The sequence below is a fragment of the Leptodactylus fuscus genome, chromosome 10 (genome assembly GCF_031893055.1).
Source record: "Leptodactylus fuscus isolate aLepFus1 chromosome 10, aLepFus1.hap2, whole genome shotgun sequence".
NCBI lineage: Eukaryota > Metazoa > Chordata > Amphibia > Anura > Leptodactylidae > Leptodactylus > Leptodactylus fuscus.
This window is the reverse complement of record NC_134274.1, coordinates 37,662,759-37,683,078: the sequence shown is the minus strand read 5'-3', so window position 1 is coordinate 37,683,078 and position 20,320 is coordinate 37,662,759. Positions and strand designations below refer to the sequence as shown.

Genomic DNA, 20,320 nt, shown 5'->3' with positions numbered 1-20,320 from the left:
TTCTAACAGTAATGCTAGTGCTATACAAATGACATGAATACATGGTCACTCACTTGGTGGTGGAGGTAAGGAGCTCATGTTTGGCTTGATGTCCGGAGGGAATGGAGGCTTGACATCTTGATTGGGGGACAGGTATGGTGGGATAGTACTACCAGGAGTCATAGGTGGTGTGGGGTTTCCAGGAACGGGCGAGTGAGGGTAGTTACCAACAGGACCGGGCCTGGACGGCTGCAAAAAACATCATAGAAGGTCAGGTAATGTTATATAGTTACAAGTCGTAACCGAAAACCTACATTAATACAAAACAATTCATGATCACTCATACCTGAAGTTGTCAGTAGACCCTCACATCATTACTACTGTGAATGGCAAGCAAACACCCCCTACCAGCTTTTTTATTCTATAATTTTGTTCACCCATAGCATTTCATTAGTAGCTTTCCCAGGCTCCTAGACTAAACATTTGCTATGTAGGAAAGGCACCTGCCATTGTACTGGTGTCAGAACAGACTTACAGAAGAGAACAAGTCAAGGACCCATATTTACTGCCCATTTTCCTGCTAAGGGCGCTCTTACACTTCTGGTTTACTGCTAGTCCATGTACAAAGAAACCATTATGGGTAAATGATAAGCGTCACCCGTGGCCGCCAACGCAAACCTAACAGCGTTCTCCATAATTTCAATTGTTAAGTGCGTTACTAAAGTGAAACTGATAATATAACTTGCAATACTTTCCCTTGTTATTGTTACTATTGCAAATTCTACAACAACTAGCGGAAAACAAACAGGGCTCATAAACATATTCACGTATAGAAAGCAAAACACAAACTGGATGATAGACAAAATAAGTATTTGTGCAAAAGTCTAGTGACGTGTTGGGGGAAGTTTAACTATGTATTGTAAAGCCCCACGTTGGCGCTATTTATTGCTCCTTAGCCTGGCAGTACACCGGGTGCATCATTCACTTTATTGCACCTGCAAAAGGGACTTTCAGTTGGTCATGTGATTGGCAAACTGGAAGTCACTTAGGTGAGCCTAAGAAAGCCTGGAACGTATGCTACATAGAAACCAGGGACCAACTGGTGTGGGATTCTGCAGGACACCCGGGGTATGTGTATGTGAAGTGAACGATGCACTCGCTGAATTAAAGGGGTTGTCCCATGAAAAGCATCCTATCTATACTGCTAGCTTATGTGTATGTAAGACTTTTCCTAAATGCATTGCTTTATCAAAACTGCTTTGTTTGGCCGCTATCTTAATTTATTCACTTCCTTGTTTACACTCAGTTTCTATGGCCATCTGTTCAGGGCTAGGGCTTATCTGCTCAGTTCCCAAATGATGTAGCTCCCTGCTCTCAGGGGGGGAGGTAGGGGCTGAGTGCTGGGAGCAGCTCTGAGCTGTGTATGTCTGACAAGTAACGGAGCTCCTCAGATAGGGGAGGGGGAGGTGAAAGCGCCGGCATTTCTGATTCTGGTTTAATTGAATTTGGCTGATAAGGGCTGAGGTAAGGAGTCCTGTTACCTCTGTATGTAATGCAAGCTGACTCAAATCCAGCTCTGCTCGATCAGCTTCATACTGTGGTAATGCATTTATAACCAATCTCTCATTACTGACTGCAAACACAGCCGAGCAAGTGAAACCCCGCCCACCAATGTGCCCAGAAAACCAGGAAGTGAACAGAGCACACAGCCTGCAGGTTGGTGAACAAGGGTTATGGGAATACCCCTTTAATACATCTTTCACTTTACATTAGTATGTTCTGTAGTACAGGGATAAGGAGTAATAAATAGTGCCGGAGTGGGGCTTTACATGGATTAATGTACTAAAAGCAGCTAATGTGATAAAATAAAGAAAAAACTGCTCCACTATCTCCTCCCAATCTGTGTTTTATTCCTTGCAGGACATGCCAGACAATAAATAATAAAAGGCTTGTCCGATCACATCTTTTATATGGGCCTAGAAATTAAAGTTCATTTCCTCGTGTCAATTTCCATCTGAACCCACAATGATCATTGTTGCAAGAAAGTGAGAGAAGACAAGCAACAATCAACTTCCTATATCATCACTTGAGACATTATGGGCACTTTATCTGTCCATCTACTGAAATCAGCAACCCCATCCACCCAATTTGATTATTTGGTATGAATTTACACTCACCCCGTTCATACTGCCTTGGCTATAGCTAGTGTAGCCGCTCCCAGAAAAGTTGTTATTTTGTCCATTAAACTGCTCTGGCTATTAAAAAAAATAATAATGAATTAAAAAAAAAATGTTAAAAAAATAAATAATAAAACGTGACTGAAAATATGCAGAATAAAGGCAGCTTAGGAAAGGTCAGTGATATGGAGAAATGATCAACTGAGAAGCAGCAACAGATAGTTACAGAGATTTTTCAGCCAAAACCATTGATGGGCTGCAACTTGCACCCCAACCACTAGGTGGCCACACTATATATAACACCTATAGCGGATCATCTTGTGACAGAATAACCTAATGATGCTCGTATGTAGCTAAAAGGAAAGGTAAGAAAGGACACATCTGTACATTATTATTGTATCCGTTCCCTAAAATTACAGTTACGCCTCTCTGGGCAAACCGAAGGCCAGTAATGTAGATTTAATGTTCTTTTACATTGTTATATAAATTGTCAAATAGGTCAATCTTGGGGTATTACCAAAGTGATCTCATAAAATTCTCATATGTGAGGACCCCAGCTAAGAAAGATTTCTGGGGTAAGGGGGCTAAATTTTAGCTTTTTCCCTTAATTTTATTTTATTAAAGGAATTTCTAAATACTCTCTTGGTAAGATCTTCTGTTAGGAATTGTGTCTATAGCAATAACAAAAAAAAGAGAAAGAAATAATGTAAAGCTGAGTTCACATCTGTTTGGAGACTCCATCTCAGTGTCTGCCTAAAATTGCTGGATACGAAAAAGTCCGTTTTGGTCCAGCACTTTTAGTTATAAACCGTGGACGCTTGATAAACCCCTTTATAGTCAGTGGCGTCCCTTGATCTCTGTAGGTGTCCACTATTTAAGCAGTCCGTTGGTCTGGTTCTCCTACAGACCAGATCGATGGAAACCCAATGCAGGTGTGAACCCAGCGCTATACACGGTTGCAGAAAGACAGGACGTACCGAAATCAGCTCATGGAAAATAAACGGAGAGCTCAAACTTAAACACGAAACAAAAGTGCCGATTCCCTACAGATACGGCAATAGAAAAGCTGCAGGAACAGCACAATAATCACCTTGTAATATTGCCCCATGCCCACGCTGGGAGGAGGGTACTGTCCAGCGTTCTGTTGCCCTGTCATCCTTTGTCCTGGATAATTTGGAGAGGTCATGGGTCTGGCAGGATTGGGGCTTGGATATTGCCCAGGCTGACTGGGAAACTGGCTGTTTGGTCCATATTGCTGGCTGCCATAATTGGGCTGTAAAAGAAAGCAAAATTTACTTCAGAAACAGGAGACAAATTTGGAAAATAAATACACTTAGATCTATAACTTGGATATAGGTAACTTAAAGAGAACCTTTCACCACCTCCACCAACTCTTTCAAATCTTAGATGTTGCTCCAATGATTCGGACACAGTTGGAATTTTTTCTCTGCCTCTTTTCATTCCTGAGGAATCATTACTATTAGTTTCAGAACCCAATATTCTAAATAGACTCTTAACTGTCAGGTGGGCGGTCCTTAGCTGGTGTAGACAGTGTGGGACCACCCACTTGACTGTAAAGTGCCTAATACTGAGAGCTAAAACTAATAGAAATCATTTCTCAGGATGGTGGGGTCTACATAAAAAAAGGGATGAAGGAAAGGGGATCATGGTGAAGTGTAAGTGTGAGCGAGGAGACTTGAAGGCTGTGACCGGACTGCAGAGCTACATTGTATCCATACCGCGGCAGACAATGATACCGACATCCTGTTAATAAAGAGAGAGCTGCAACACACGATGACTGAGCTGTAAAGGGAAAGCGTACTATTAGCATTGAGCCAATCTTGAGATTTCAGGATCGATTTTAAATTCCGATTTCCAATCATTTTCCAGCCGATTCCGATCGTGAAATTTGCTCAATCGCCGATCGGAATCCGATCTTTTTCAATCCCGATCCTCAACCCTAGTCAATGCTTCACTATGGGAAAAGTCACTATTAGGGTTGAGCCGATCTTGAGATAACCTCCGACCTTGATCCCGCTAGAAAAGATCGGGATCGGAATTCCAATCACGATCGTGAAATTTACTCCATTGCCGATCGGAATCCGATCTTTTCCGATCCCAATTGCTCAACCCCATATACTATACATCTGCGATATGTAGGACTGAAGAGCCCTTCTCATGGTAGGTATAATATATTTTAAGAACTTGGTACTAACAGATTGGGGAATTCTCAGAAGCTAAACCAAAATACATAATGTAAAACACGTCACTTGATTCTCTACATAAATGTAAAGAGGAGATAAAAGACACCGCCGATGCATTCACATCCTCGACAATCGTCATCAACCAATTACATTGTATTGATTCTATATAAAGTGAAGTATACGGCTCCCATGAATGTAATGACATTATGCTGTGATACAATCTTTCCATTAGTTTACATGATGCACAGCTTTCATTGCTCACCTCTCCTGGGTAAGGCCTTTTTATGCCTTGCATAGGCAATGACTGAGGCCTGGGTCCAGGATAGCTTTGCTGAGGCATCCTTTGACCGTGAGCTCCAAAAGGGTTCATGCCAGGCCGAGGCTGATTCATCCCCATTGGAGGGCCACTCATGTTAGAAGGTGCCATGTTGGGACCCATTCCAGCTGGGTTCATATTCCCTGACATAGCAGAGGGGACTCGTGGGCCAGGCTGATTCATGAATTGACTGTTGTAGGCCTGGGCTGGACCCATCTGGAAAGAGGAACACACCTTCAACAAAAGAAAGAGAAAAGAGTAAAATGCGACATGCATTTCTGAAAGGGATGAGGATTAAGGCAAGGAAAGGCACACGAGACGGATAAGAGGGAGGAGGGATATTTAGATGTCGCATTTTGCCTAGCACAAACAATTATACACAGTCACCTGTATAGGAAAGGTATTGTTGGATGACACAAAAGTGCAACAACTCAGTTGTGATAAAACATCTCCAAAAACATAGCGATTAGTTAATCGACTTCTCATGACCTTTGTGTGTGTGCAAGATAAGGAACTTAGATTGTGAGCCCAACTGGACACAGAAAGTGCATATGGTCTATGTACAGTGCTGCATAGGTTGTATATCAGAATAGGTTACAAAAGTAACACAACAAGGGGCATGTCCTGGTAATGGTGACAATGGCAACGCCTACAACAGTATACTTATAGTACATACAAAACAGCAGCAAGCAACAACAAAGCGACAGAGCTAAACAATGCAACGTAGACTCACTGGGCCATACTGGTTCATGTCCTTGTTCTGCGTCTCCTGCAGTGCCGCCACTGTAGCTGTTGCCGTCGCGGTAGCTGTGGCAGCTGCGGCAGCAACAGCAGCTGCAGCAGCCGCTGCCGCAGGCTGGGTGAAGTCTGCGGGAGGCCGAGTGTGAGGAGGGATGCCCATTCCAGAAGGGTTATTGGGTCCGCCGGGATAGCTGTTAAACAAGAAGTTATTAGCTTTTCTTGAAGTAGACATACAGATCAGCTTCACTAACATTTGCTAAACTTTGGCTCAGCAGAGGTCAATAGATCCTGCAGGCCAACATCATAGGGCAATAGGGAAATGCAGCTCGTCTTACTTACCTCCCTGCAAATCCACCTCCCCCTGGGTAGTTTGGGCGCCCATACATGCCTTGCTGCATGTACGGCTGATTCGATGCTCCCTTTGAGGAAAATTGCTGCTGTTGCCCAGCAAACTGTGGAGAATTCATGCCAGCGCTATTGCTGTTCATGCCAGATGCCATGGGGTTGGCAGCGGGGTTTAATGGATTGTTTGCATTAACCATTGGGTTCCCAAGTACCTGCAACAAATGACAAAAGTGTAAATACAACAGATTAAGTTATGGTGGAGGAGGGGGGGATGCATCAGCACCTTTACTGTCTGGAAGTGTTATAGATGCTGAGACAGGAGAGGACATTGCTGGGTTTCATTTACAAAGCTCTATTGTTCATATGTCTAGTGTCCACAGCCCATTTTGGGATTCTGATAGAGAGAATAGTGCAGAGCTTCTCTTGCCATCAAACATACCGGATTGGGGCGCTGAACGCCAATATACCAGACTGCACAGATTTATACAGAGTGAATACAGTAAGTGTACGACACCGTGGGATACATTGGCGTTACATAAATAACAGGAAATTAACTTGCCTGGCTTTGAGAAGTGTTTGTAACGCCCCAAACTGTAGTGACCACTGAGAGAGAACCAGGGGGCTGACTTGCATTCTGCTGCCAAGGGACGGAGTCATAAGGGAAAGATCCATCACTGAGGAAGAAAAGAAGGTTTGGTTATAACAACACGCAGGTTATGGAGTGATACAGACCGATCCATGCTTAGCGTCCAGAGCGCAGAACTCCTGCAGCTGTGATGTGAAGCAACATACCCTACAAACTTAGTGCATCAATTTACAGGACAATATTATGTATATGCTGGATTTAAAGGGATTGTTGAATCCGAGGCAACCCCTTTCTGACTGTTACGCTCCCATTATACTTGACTTTGTTTTGGGACCGGTGACCGGTCAGGGAATGTGCAGTACTACATGGTGCACACTGAAATGAACAGCTGACCGTGCAATATAGAGTAGGCTTGAATCTGCCAGCAGGAGAGACGTTCCTGTTCCCTGCAGTTTTGGGGCAAACACTGATCTGCCATAGCAGTCAGCTGGACTGTACATCTACATCAGAAGGGAATTATCCAAGTCACTACTCAGACATGAACCTATGGCATTAGGCAAAATGTAGAAATGATCCAGCTTTAAATTTGCAAGGCTCAGCCATTCAGTGCTAACTTGCAGAGAAGTTGAGAATGTCTTTAACACAATGCTTACCCATGGGACAGGGATGGTTTCATGGAAGTCAAAGAATTCATGGGGGGCTGCATGGGGATTTTCCCTGGGGGGTCGTTCTGCCTGTTCTTTTGGTGGCGCAGAAGCAGCAGCCTTCCCAGTTCTTCACACCACGAGGAAAGGAGGGCTGGAAAAGTCGAAACAAGAAAAAAATGCTATAATTCATATACAGGAAACAAAATGCATAGTCCTGTGTAACGTTAGGAGATCTAAGCCAATGCCACAATATGAATAGTGTAGGAGCGTGACATGAGTAACCCTGCACCCCTGATAGGTCAGACAGATTAATACATAGATCATACACTCCTTACACCAATGTCAGCAACATAAGGAATACCGGCTGGATAGAAAAAGCATTCGCATATGGACCTGTCACGTGGACTAATGACGGAGGGCGTCTCGAAAAATCTGCTATTATTAAAATGGCCCTTGGATTAAAGCAAGGATAGTGTTCCTCGGTCATCCATGTTATTCTAATGAAAAATAAATGAGTAGGAAGGGCATGTGGAGTTGCAGAGAGGCAGAGGCTCAGCATGATACATGTGGGCCTGACACGTACAGACAAAAAACAGACGGCTAGCGCGACCAGAGCAGACACTGGGGAGCGCACGCACACGCCTCCATAGTGTCACACTTGCTGCCTCTCCCCTGCAGGCTGGTGCACAGTAACAATGACAATGATGTATTCTAACACAAGGGGAGTGGTTATCATAGCTACAGAGGAGATACAGATGTCAACCCCCACAGCCTGCTCTATCACAATATACATTCACATATTAAAGGAGCTTTTTGGTATTGCACATACGTCTCTATATCAGGATAGGTACAGGGATAAAGCATTGATCTGCCGACACAATACACAAGCCTTTACATTGGAAAACAATACCAGAAATACAAATCTTCTATTACACATACGATGTATTGAGAAGGATGACCACTAGATGGCAGAGTTGCATTAGTGACAAGGTTCAGAGCAGCGGCAGGACCTGGGTATAGGTTACAATGGCTCCATGTATCAGATCTTCCCACCTCCATACTGCTCTTTGCCTTCCCCTGCAGTTATTTACGGACAATATACTGTAAATACGCCATTTTTATAGGAATGTCCAGGATTAGATGAGCCCACACTGGCAGCACGCTGACACTATGACATGCAAAATGACCCATATGGAGCTGCAAGGGGGAGAAATGACGATCACAGTGCAAGGACCAGATATAAAGAGAGGGTATAATGTACAGCAATCTGATCCAAGATAGAAGATAGATGGGTCAATACACAATGCAACAGAAATCTACAGCGGCTGGAGAGTTTCTGGAGAGTAAGCTGTGGGTTTGTAGTCCGTGGTTAGGTTACGTGCAGAACTCCAGCATCGGAAGTGGAAAACACCAGAACTGATTCTGTTTACAATCAACATAAAAAAGGAACAAAACGGTTCAATAAAAACCACACAAATAAGTGTCTCCGTTGTACAAGTCCCTGACTACATGTTGTTACTTCCTAATACTGGATACTATATCTATCTTATACCTGCATTGTATCAATCCTATGGAATTCCTCCTACAAATACATTTCCAATTGGGTGTTCCCAGTAGGGGGCGCGTCCCTGCACTCTTACACCGTCCAATCAGTGCTGAGACTGTGCGAGGACACGCCACTTTGACTAAAGTGACAATTTCACCCATTTTCTACATTTGCAGGAGGAATAACAGAGCACAAGGCTAAGAAGAGATGGTTATTTCATGGGTCATGTCAGCAGAGGAGACCAGGCTCCCCTTAAAATCGACTCGAAAACTTTGTTGAGCCTGAAGACTGTATCTTTAGCCCGCAGACTGGCTACATTACACCTAGGTTTATTTGCCACTAGATATCAGTAATGACCCTCTTGAATTTTAGCTGAAGGTGCAATAGGCCCAGGCGCCATCACATACTAGGCCATGGCATAGGCACGACGTGTATAGTAAGGGCTCGGACTTGTGTGTGTTTAGTTATACATGGCGCTGCTGCTTTCTGTCCATGGCAGCAATTAGTATGTCAGGAATGAGTTAAAGCTGCTTAGTACAAGCGAGGAGGAGGGGGTGGGGGTCACACTTCCACATCCCCCTCCCCCCCACCACAGAAGCCGTCTGCATACTCCAAAGCTTCAAGCTGGGTGGATGTATGTGAGAGATGGGTATACAGCAGTCTCCTCTCTGTACACCATATGGCTCATTCACTTGCACTGTTGCTACATGAAACCAAACCTTTCCTTTCCATGGCGACTATAAATAGATGTGGCATGGGCAGAAAAAGGCCTTTCGGGGAGTCCGCGCCGTGCCCCTTCCAGATCTGTCCGGTGACTGGCTGAAGTCATGGCTACAAGACGCACTCGCATTAACTATTTACTGTCTAGGATAATGCAATTGCCAAGCGCCATGTATGTGGAGTAATAACAGATGCCACTAGTACAAACACAACGCCAACACGCACCCTTAATGATTCAATTATTAGGAGCAAACTATACACAGCTCCACAGGGGGAGACCCCGGCATTGTCAGGGGATAGAGACCTATCCAAGATGGAGGCATGTATACAATATTCGGTGTGGTTTAGCTCTCCTACAACCAGATCTTGTATGTGGATAATAAAGAAGTTCATGGTACCCTAGGAAAAATTTTAAGTACGGATCCAGTAAGTAGGGTTATAGTCACATGGAATTTAAGGTGAAGTTTACATGGCGTACACTGGGCCGATTCTGACACATTGTCCACATCGGAATCAGCATGGAAACCCCTGAATTCTCCTAAACAGGAGTCTTCATAAGGGTGCAGAATCGAGGGTCTGGATTTGAAATTAGAAGAAAAACCCATTATACTGTCTGTTTATGGCCTGGTTTCTGCATGTAAACAAGGCGCGAGCCCCATGATTATTACTATCCTAGTGAATGAGGCTCAGCAGGGTGCAGATCCACGGCAATGCAAACTGCAAGTCCACGGCAGAACTATACAAACATATTATCGAGGCCATATTACAGCTGCCAATCCTGGGTCCAATGACCTGAACTAGCAGAAATATAGATCTTACGATGCTGCTTGTTCGGGACATTAAGATCCATGGGTCAGTACAGAATCCGTGGCCACACTACGATCCCTATAACATAGTCACATTATGCCCAACATGTCAATTTAATCTCACGCTGGATTTCACAGTTTGCAATGCACAGGCTGAATTTTACTGCAAATGCACAATCCGCAGCAAATCTACATATAATACGTGCAGATTTAGCCAGGTCTCCAGTGCAGGATTCCCAGGTAACACCTACCTTACCATTTCACTATAGCACAAGTTCTACTGCGTTGGTAAAACGAGAAAGCGATTGAGTGTGAACATAGCACAAATACACAGTGTGTAAGGTATAATGGCGGTATGGTTTCGATCTCCTAGCATGGCGCTGGTATCCAGGAGGTTAATACCTGGACCCAGATGACAGCTGGACCAATTAGGTCATGAAACAAAGGAAGACAGGAAAGAGTCCCAGGTGACGGCAGAGTGCCTCAGACGGCTCCTCCAGGCCTGCTTGGCAGGCGATGGAATTGATTGTTAGATGGGTAATACAGCAAGGGACAGAAATAGCATCCACCTACAGAGGAGAGGAGCGAGGGGGGCAATGCTGCAGTCACGTGAGGGGGAGATGTTCAGTGCACGTATATGTCCTTTGCAGCAACATAAAACACAATAAGGCATCCCAAGTGAAATCGGCTTCTATAGTCTTCAGGCGGAGCAGCTGGCATCAAATAAACATGTGCAAGTGTTCATGCTGGGAATCCCTGGAAAAGCTGCTTTGCTGGTGTAAGTAAGAACACGGACAAGATGTAACGCACCGGAGAGTGATAGAAAGTTGCTCTTTCAATGCAGTCATTATTTCCGCTTCTTATCCAGATTCCCAGCTGAGGAAACCGATGAGACCGGTGACTTGTGGAAGTAAGAAAGCAGAGCGCAGGCATCGATGTCTAGCAATGCGATCTGGTAAATGTGGTAAATGTAATAACACAAGGCCCCAAATGTGAAGAAGATCTAGGTGGTAAATATTATCATTGGCCTCTTTATCACAGAGAGGAAGAGAAAGGAGCCGAGCTCGTACATGTGTCACTTGTGTAAAAATAGATGCTAGCGTCCTCAGGGGGAACAGAGTGACACAGAGAGAAGCGGCAATGTTATACGAAAATGACTCACCCCATCCTCCAGCTGACAGGAGTACGTGCGCCGCTGAAAGAAGCCATTATCGTCATTACTTATTTACATGGCGCCAACATTCTCTACAGCGCTATACATTCAGAGCAAACAAGCGGCTGTCACTTACACCGAGGGGGAGAGGGGTCCCTAACTCTAATCGATACCCTGCAGCCCAGGTTTGGGGTGGAGGGGGGGTCATGCATTAACATTTGTCTGTTGCATGGGTTCGCACAATGTGACAGCTGGACGTGGTGTCCCATTAACTGTTCGAATGCCAAGAGAAACAGTGCACACATCCATCCTTGTAGTTGTCCCTGAGATCTTCCTCACCTTGTTCTGGATCATTAGGATGAATAATTTATTTGATGCGCAGCTGTTAACTTCTGGTGTTACAAAGACAGACAGCAAAAGAGCGAAAGAGAGGAGCCCATGATGTGCGGCGGGACGTGTCGTGTAGCGCCAAGTATCTCCGTGTGCGCTATACAAGAGGAACGTAAGCAGTGAGCACAAGGTTAGGTCAATACTATACAAGCTAAATTCTGGGTATTTCATGGTTTGGCAGGCTAGGGAGGTTGATCAAATTGTGGTTGCCCATGTCATGACCCAGTCTGCAAACCATCTGCAGAAATCTCATCACATCCACCTCTACTAGAAAGTCGATGGATTCAGGTTCTCAGACAACTTGCACTTTTACTATTAAGCAATTCCTAGACGCTCCCTTACGACCATATAGGGAAGCTGTCAGGATATAGGAGTTTTCCAGAATTGGAAGAAAAAAAACCATATTGATACTAAAGGAGGAGTTTCTGGCACCTCCGCCGATCAGCTAGTTGAACAGACCAAAACTTTGAGGTGAGCGCTGCAGCCTCTTCACTGAATACTAAGCACAGTGCTGTACATTGTATACAAGCCGTGCTTGGTATTGCACATAAATGGGACTGAGCAGATGATGTATCATGTGACCTCACAGGCACAGGCAAAAGCGGAATGATGGTGATCCTGGAACACCCCTTTAAATATGCAATTTGATGTTCTAGTGCATGTACACTTCTAGAAAAAGGGGCATCCATCCCTGATAGGACCGCCCACTGGACTCCTAAACCCACATCTACCTGCTAAAACAATAAAACGGCAGCTAGGTTAATGTTATAAGATAATAGAACAACATAGAGGAGATTTATTTTTCGATGCCTTTACATCTATCTTCGATTGCAGCAAATCTTTAGACGTGCACCAGAAAGGTCTTCTAAGTCTGGTCATTTTTACTAGATCTGTCTCCAATAATAGGGTGGAAGTTTTTCCTTCTTGTATAGTCATACACAATACAACTTTTGGATAAAGCTCCCCAATGTGAGACCTTGCACCCTCACTAAATCACTGATTAAAATCTGTCCACAATGCACCATTGTGGACAAAAATGCATCAAGAGGAGTCAATGATTTGGCCATATTTGTTCTCCCCATGTGTGCTGGAGTTTCCTCCCACTCATACTAATATAGGCCCGAGTGTGAACTCAACTAAGGACAGACACTCATGTAAGTGACGACAATCCGTTTACACCGTCGGTATCATTAGTCCACAGGACTTTTCCCATTCATTCCTGGAGGGATGTGCCGGTCGTGCCAGACATGACACAATGGCCCACATTTGCTAATGTGTTTAGAACAGAGTTCTGTTGTATTTTGTGCCAGATTTGGCGCTTTTTGGCACAATCATTTGCATCTGGTTTTGATCCATTTTTCCTGACTAGATGGATAAGGAATGTGATTTAGGTGGAAAGGGGGCCATGACATAAGGTACAACACTGGGCAGAAGAATTGTACCAAAATTCTGATAGAAATGTGGGCGAGTAGCGAGCTTAATAATTGGTAGTGTAAAGACCAGACAGTCTAAAGATGAAAAACCAGATTTATCATCCAGCCTTAAGTACTGTTATCAATCTGGTGCGCCCTAAGACTGTCTGCTAAATCTTAGACTGTGTTAGTGTATCTGCCGCTCTGTTTCCCTAGATGCCTACAACTAAGATACATATCACTATTAGTAGTATTTTATTGTAAAATTTCTATAATGGATGCAATAATAGGTTGGACCTCTGGAAAATATAGTATAAGAGTACACTACAACAAAATGTCTAATGTCCAAATGTTGTTTAGTACTTGTACTATGTGTAAGAGGCGCTGCAGTCACAAGTCGCCACCAAAGATAATAAGTAAGAGAAAAAACAACCCAAAAACTAATATCTCTGTGACTACAAAGCAATGTGATTTTGCCACTGACACAAACAATGTTTAACCTTATAATATCCTTGCAGCATGTTGCCATTTCCCAGCAGGGTCAAGATTGTGCTGCAGATACTCTTTTCCCCTGTACATCTGGACGGCCTCGTATGTACCTGCTCGTTTACAGAAAAGCAGCATATGGCAGCACAACAAGTCACAGAGCAGAGTCGCGCTAATGGGAGGCCACAGTCAGGTGCAATAGCCCATATGTCTCCACAGACCTTGTGTAACCTGAGAGCGACTCGTACCCACAGCAGCCAATGTGAAGGAAGTGGCCGCAGAGACCGATCCAATATACACATTCGGACCACACCTAAAAGGTACACGCTGCTGTCTATGGAGAGTCCTATTTACAGACTGTAGTAAAAGGTCAAGTAAGTGCAAACACTTGTAACATACAAGTGCAATGAAATACAAAAAAATCCCACGTCAAAGGGGTTGGGGGGATGAAACGTCCCAATTCTCAGGGCGGCTCAACACACCGTAACTTGTGACCTGGGAGTTATCAGCAGTATATCAGGGCTGGCACAGACCAGACGTGCAGGCAGTGTGCCCATGCAGTATACTTTACAGAGCACAGTGTGAATTTACTCTGCCGAGATTTACAGACATTGCAATAATTCATTTGTATGACTATCAGTGATGCAACTGTTGGCTAGATGTTGGGCATGTCTAGAAGAATGCTTGCACCACCACCATTCATGCGTTCAGTCATAGGAATGAAGGTGCCAAAGTCGGTGCAGTCATCAAAGTGGTGAGCAAAGGCACCATGTGGGCATGCAGCATAAACATAAAGCAACCCTGCAAGTCACTACCAGTCCTCACACAAAGCTGTAACCTTGTTGAGATAGTTGGAAGATGAAGCTGCTTGGAGATGTTAGAAGCATAATCCTGTTCCAAGAAGCGACCAAACATCAACACTTAGCATGAGCACCCACTGGACTCCTACGGCTTGAAGAGCAGAGATATCAATGACTTAGTTATAGAGGTTTTCCATGCTAAATCCTAAGGAGAGGTCATAGGCATAAAATTGGGAGAGATATGACACTCAACAACCCACATGAATCAGCGATTTTGTGCAGGGGCTATACAGAGGACGGAACAGGAAGCAGACAGCGCTGTTTTCTGTGTAGTGGACAAACCAGGTTACTGCACATCAGCTTCTATTCACTTGACTAGGTGCGAAGCTGCAATGACTAAGTTCAGCCACAACACAGAGAACAGCGCTGTCCGCTTCCTGCTGCAGGATATGTGCAAGGAAAAAAAAACACACCCAGCAGCCCTATAGAGGCAAATATGAATACAACCAAATATATAGCTGCTCACCTTTTTGGGTTGTGAAATGTCACCACCACCATACGGGCCTGTAGGTGATAGGATAGCTGGAGGGAAGCAGCTGGATCATAGTCACTGGGACGTCATCAGATAGATTCCAAGGTAGGACCACTCCAAGGTATGGATAAAAATATCAGCGTTCGTCGCCAATGAAGAGGTTTGATGCTTGAATTCTGCTGGTAAGCGCTGATCCTTTGATCCCTACTTTGGACTGGTCCTACCTTGGAATCTGCTTCCTGCTCCATTCTCTATTGATCGGTTTATCAATAGTGGCATTGGGTATGAGACCCCACTGATCCATAAGATAGGCCATCAATAACTCACCCTGAAAACCCTTAAAAGGTCATACTGAAATATTATCAAGCAAACCATTCCTATGCTCAGCTCCTCCACTCTCTATAACATATCTGAGACACCACATGTACAATGTCCATCACATGTACAATGTTGCAGGTTCCCCTTAAAGATGGCCGAAGCTGCTCATTTTACCAGGGCTGACTGATCGTACATGTATAATGTACGGGAGTAACTCCCATCTTTTACGTCAATAGCTCCAAAGGAACAAACCTCAATGCTTGGCTGCAAGCAACCTCATAGACCGGAGACTCGCCAGCACATCCCGCACGACTAAAGTGTCAATTTTTTTTTTTTTTATTCTGTAACGTCTGATTTTGTCTGCACAAGCCCTATGTTGGTTAGTGCTATACAAAGAAAAAAAATATTCATAATTACTGTTAGGAGGACTCCAGAGGGATTATGTATAGGACCGCCTTATCTTTATTTAGTACAATGCATACTGTGGCCTTTACCGTCCTGTTACAATTCATTCATCCCTAGCAGAGGGAGGTGTGCACATGTGTTAGGGAATCTTAAGGAATAGCTGTCAGATGAATGAGCAACACAACATATATATTCTATATCTTATTGTATATCTTGTATATATGTATATCTTATTGTATATCTTGTATATATGTATATCTAATCTGCTTTCTCAACTCCTTGTGTGTCGTCTTTCTGCTTCAATTGTAAAAACAGATAAAGGTGACACAGATAAATGTCAATTTTTCACCAAACCACTGAGGTCAATATCTGCATAATTTTTTTTTGGGTGGAAATCATTATCTTTGGCCCTGCACATAATGTGCAATTAAACATCAGTAATATAAGTATCATGTGCACGATGCGGATCACGCTCTACTCATATTGACAAGGCAAACAAACCTGACACCTTCATCTAAGAACTGAGCTCTCATAGTATGGAAAAAGTAAGTAAGTAAAGCCGTACTGACGGTTCCTCCAAGTTTTATAGTCACATGCTCCAAGTATACAGATTATACTGCAGCATCTCTAACACGGGCAAAACAGAGGGTAAAAAACCCCAAACTTCCATCTAATCCTAAAATGCCAGGCCAGGCATTCCTGACGTTCCGCCCATGTAGCGGTCAACCTTTGTGGCACATAACATGTTAATTAGCTCCTAATGGCCAGAACAGAAAAGCTGTAATTGCCCAGATAGGATGTCAGCCATCAGGCTCATAATGTAAATCCAAACTTTCCAATCCCCCTACTGTGTCAACGTGCACGCCCGCGATGGAATAATCCCTGAATTGACCAGACTTGATCCCACTGCTGAAGTCCTTATAAAATGCTGACATGTTGTATTTGCATTCAGCAGCAGACTAGGCGGCTTCCGCTATGATCTGCTCTGCAGCACGGGGTTAATGCAAGTACGAGACATGAGATAGCATCATTACAATCCCCAGAATAGGGAAGTGCAACACATTGGTTAATATCATCTGCATTAGATTATTATATTGGAGGATTAGGGGCCAGAAAGGACTTGGATTCATACATAACTTCAAGGAAAGAGGACCCATCACCTCTCCTCTGACGTTTCCTTAGCAGACATTTCCAGTGCAGCGATTCTTAGACCTCTGTCCGATCCTCTGTTACTCCTTTGGGCTACCATTTAGGACAGGTGCTCAGTAAAGGAGCTCTCCAACTGTAAATTTCTCACAAGAGCGATTTGTTGAGTTGAGAAAGGAAGCATCAAAATGCATTTATTGTATCCATGGAAAAGGCAGCGTTACTTGATACAACTATCCGCCATCATTTCTGGGTCCCGCACACATTGTTACCCCTTCATTGGCCTGTTCATAGTAGGACCATGCACGATCTCAGTGATATCTATCATATCAGAGAGATAACTACTGTCATGGTAGTCCAATGTATACAGGCCTCCTGATATTATTGTTTGGCTAGGCTACATTCACACTGGCATATTCACTGCACTCTATCAGTATGTGGCAGGAAAGTTAGATGTGACGAATGTAGCAATAAAGTGTCAACTCAGCAATCTGAATAGTTACATCTGTATACATTGCTTTCTACTGTAAGGGATTCCATATTGAGGAAAACATTACAGCACGCTATACTTTCTTGGGGGATTTGGGGCCTATAGGTGATGGATACTACTGTACACCTATAGCAGTCTGGTCATCTCTGCAGTAGATCTAGTGCCAGTATTAGGACCTGGCCATATATTATCCCACTACGCCAGGATAAAACAGCTTCTCTGAATGACACCAGTGCAAGGTTTCCAATGACTATATTCCCACTACATTTACTGTGGGGTAAGAGAAGACAGGGGAACGCTAGAGGCAGGGCTGAAGATTTAGAGACGTAGGGGTTAAGCCACCTGGTCCTATTGATATGCCAATTTGTAACCCAGTAGAAAGAACTGCAGACGGGCCCTATACAAAGACGGTCACTTTAAAGAGGCCAATTTCTATGAGACAATAATCTCATCACAGTGGGAAAACACAGAGCAGCAGGAACGATCTGACCAGAGTAAGCGCAGATAACCGGTGGGGGTAGGGGAGAGAAATTCCCAACAATTCTAAGCCCCGGGAAAGACGCCGTCCATTCTGACTTTATTCTTCATTTAAACCAAGACCAAAAAAATAAAAGTTTTATAAGTTGCCAGAAGTGTCTAGGCCCGGACGGCTCTGCTGCAGTGCTCAAAGTGTTAATGGTTTAATGATGCCAGGGAGGTGACAGATAAAAACATTGCAGCCAGCAGAGAAAAACTGGAATTCTTTTCAGCCAGTTCCAAAACGTCTGGATTCTAACTCGAAGCTCAAGTAGAGTTGGAGCCAAAGTGTCTATGTATCATCTTTGTGAAAAAAGAAAAAAAAAAATCTAAGTCTGCTCTATGTGCAGCTGCCAACAAGGGGCCATGTCTGGCAAGAAGAAGGACCCGTGGTTTCCCCACTAGCTTACCATCAATGTCCACTGTGCGCTAGCCAGCAACAGGTCATGGGACACTACAAATGTCTAGAAATCTGTCTGCAGAAAGCACTGGCCAGGTTTCTTGCCAAAATGCGGAGGAATAGGGACACTCATCTAGTCTGAAACTAGTATAAGGTATAGCAATAGGCTCGACTTACAGAAAAAAGCATAATTGTGATATAATAACTGTGAGAACAGCAGTCGAGTGATCAAAGATGTCACATATCAGTGTATAGATAGATAGATAGATAGAGAGATAGACAGATAGATAGAGAGATAGATAGAGAGATTCTATATTCACTGACCCAATACTGAGAGCACAGAGTGGTGGCTTACAGATGCAAAGTGGGTAACGTTACGTAACATTATAGACTGTGATCGCGCCGGATTGTACAATTGTTCCCGATCGTTAAACTGTGTAAACTTGGCCAGCGATCGATGCCAATTGGTTTGTTTTTCATCCATCGCTTCTTTTTAGGATAAAATAAAAAACCATCACCAGGAATGTGCTGCCGACACTAAATGGACTCTATATGAACAAAAAGGGACTAAAGAATCCTAAAATAACTGCAGCTCAGAAAAGCCCCCATTGCCTGCCTAGATTGGCAATCGCTGCCCATTACAAGAAACTTATCAAGCTTACGTAAAGGACCATTAGACATCTTCCTTGTAAAACACGACATACAGGATTATGCCGGAGCTTCTTGGTGAATCCGGTACGCCTTGCAGCCCTTGGGTCCTTTACGAAGACTGATGTACAAAATGGCATTCTTAATAACTCTATCCTACCCCCCTATGTCAAGAAATGTATAGTCTGGAAGAATGTTAACTACACATATAGAAAGCACTCCAAAGAAGGCAATGGGATTTATCAACCCTGGCCAACTACACAGAGCACTTCTTGTTGGCCCCAGGCCCTTCACCTCTCTTTGCTCTTTCTTATTCTACCTTGGTTGGCTTCTTTTAGAACAATATTTCGCACCAAAATTTTGTTGCAATTGGCACAATAAGGCTAATAGTAACCATGCACCCATTTTCTGCACTGTGCAAAAAGTGTCTAAAAGTCCTAATAAACCTAAGGCATGTATGCCAGTTTTTACCTCCAACCTGAGCCAGAGTTTTATAGTATAACATTTTTTGTACCAATTTTAGTATCAACTATCAGTGGACTAGATGTGCACCGTAGCTGGCCACAGAGGCGAGATTATTTTAAAGCTGAAAAATAAAAAGTAATGCCACCGAGCTATGTCAGTAAAGGATAAGACATTGCACTATTAGACACAAAATACCTTAAGGAACAGTGAACAGTTCCGACAGATTGGTGCAATCTGGCAAGGAGAGTCCAAGGCTGGTGAGGTACATGAGATACCTGACCGCCCACTGACATTCCCAAACATCCCATAAATTTGCACACTTGCTGGTGGACGACCTTCCTGAGAGCTAAATTATCAGGTCTTGGTTTTTCTATCCCTGATATCTGCCATATGCATTTGCTGGTCAGTGGGTTTGGCTGACACACACAGCAGGTTGGGCTGGCCAAAAAAAAAGTTTGGCCAGTGGGGTTGAGCCGATCTTGAGATTTCAGGATTGTTTTTAAAATCTGATTTTCGATCATTTTCCAGCCGATCCAGATTGTGAAATTTACTTGATCGGGATCTGATCTTTTACCGATCGCTCAACCCTATTGGCCAGCTTAACTTTTGTAGTAACATTGCTAATCTGTTTACATGACTTATGTCAGAAAGGATAGCGGCCAGCCCAACCATCTTTCAGTTGACTTTACTAGCCAATCTCCCCATACAAATGCAAACTTGGCTCAGCCAAGCATTGCATGTGCACAGAATGGAGGAGAGGAGCGAGCTGCTGGCAAACACCTCTGGTGGTGGCTTATCTACAGAGAAGAAAAGGACTAGCAGCTGAAATCCAACTACCTGATCATTATCTCCCCCAACATCTGCCATAGGTGGAGAGTAAGGCTGAGCCGATCTTGAAATTTCAGGATCGATTTTAAAATCCAATTTCCGATAATTTTCCAGCCGATCCCGATCGTGAACTTTGCTTGATCGCCGATCAGGATCCCATCTTTACCAATCGCTCAACCCTATTAATGATATATACATGGATAGGGTTGAGCTGATCTTGAGATAACCTCTGACCTCGATCCCGCCGGAAAAGATTGGGATCGG

General features: G+C 43.8%; 1 protein-coding gene across 5 annotated transcripts in view; it reads right to left on the bottom strand.

Annotated features, from left to right (window-relative positions):
* Positions 1-20,320, bottom strand: part of ZMIZ1 (zinc finger MIZ-type containing 1) — a 203,037-nt gene that overhangs the window by 9,244 nt on the left and 173,473 nt on the right. For 4 of the 5 annotated variants that reach the window (XM_075257928.1, XM_075257929.1, XM_075257932.1 and 1 more), the window contains 8 exons: positions 7,002-7,146; positions 6,322-6,436; positions 5,757-5,974; positions 5,410-5,608; positions 4,623-4,910; positions 3,247-3,429; positions 2,157-2,234; positions 54-228 (listed from right to left, as the gene is read on the bottom strand). In XM_075257928.1, coding sequence (XP_075114029.1) covers positions 54-228; positions 2,157-2,234; positions 3,247-3,429; positions 4,623-4,910; positions 5,410-5,608; positions 5,757-5,974; positions 6,322-6,436; positions 7,002-7,146 — 1,401 coding nt within the window. The remainder of the gene's footprint in view (positions 1-53; positions 229-2,156; positions 2,235-3,246; positions 3,430-4,622; positions 4,911-5,409; positions 5,609-5,756; positions 5,975-6,321; positions 6,437-7,001; positions 7,147-20,320) is intronic. The other variant, XM_075257930.1, reaches the window with a different exon arrangement.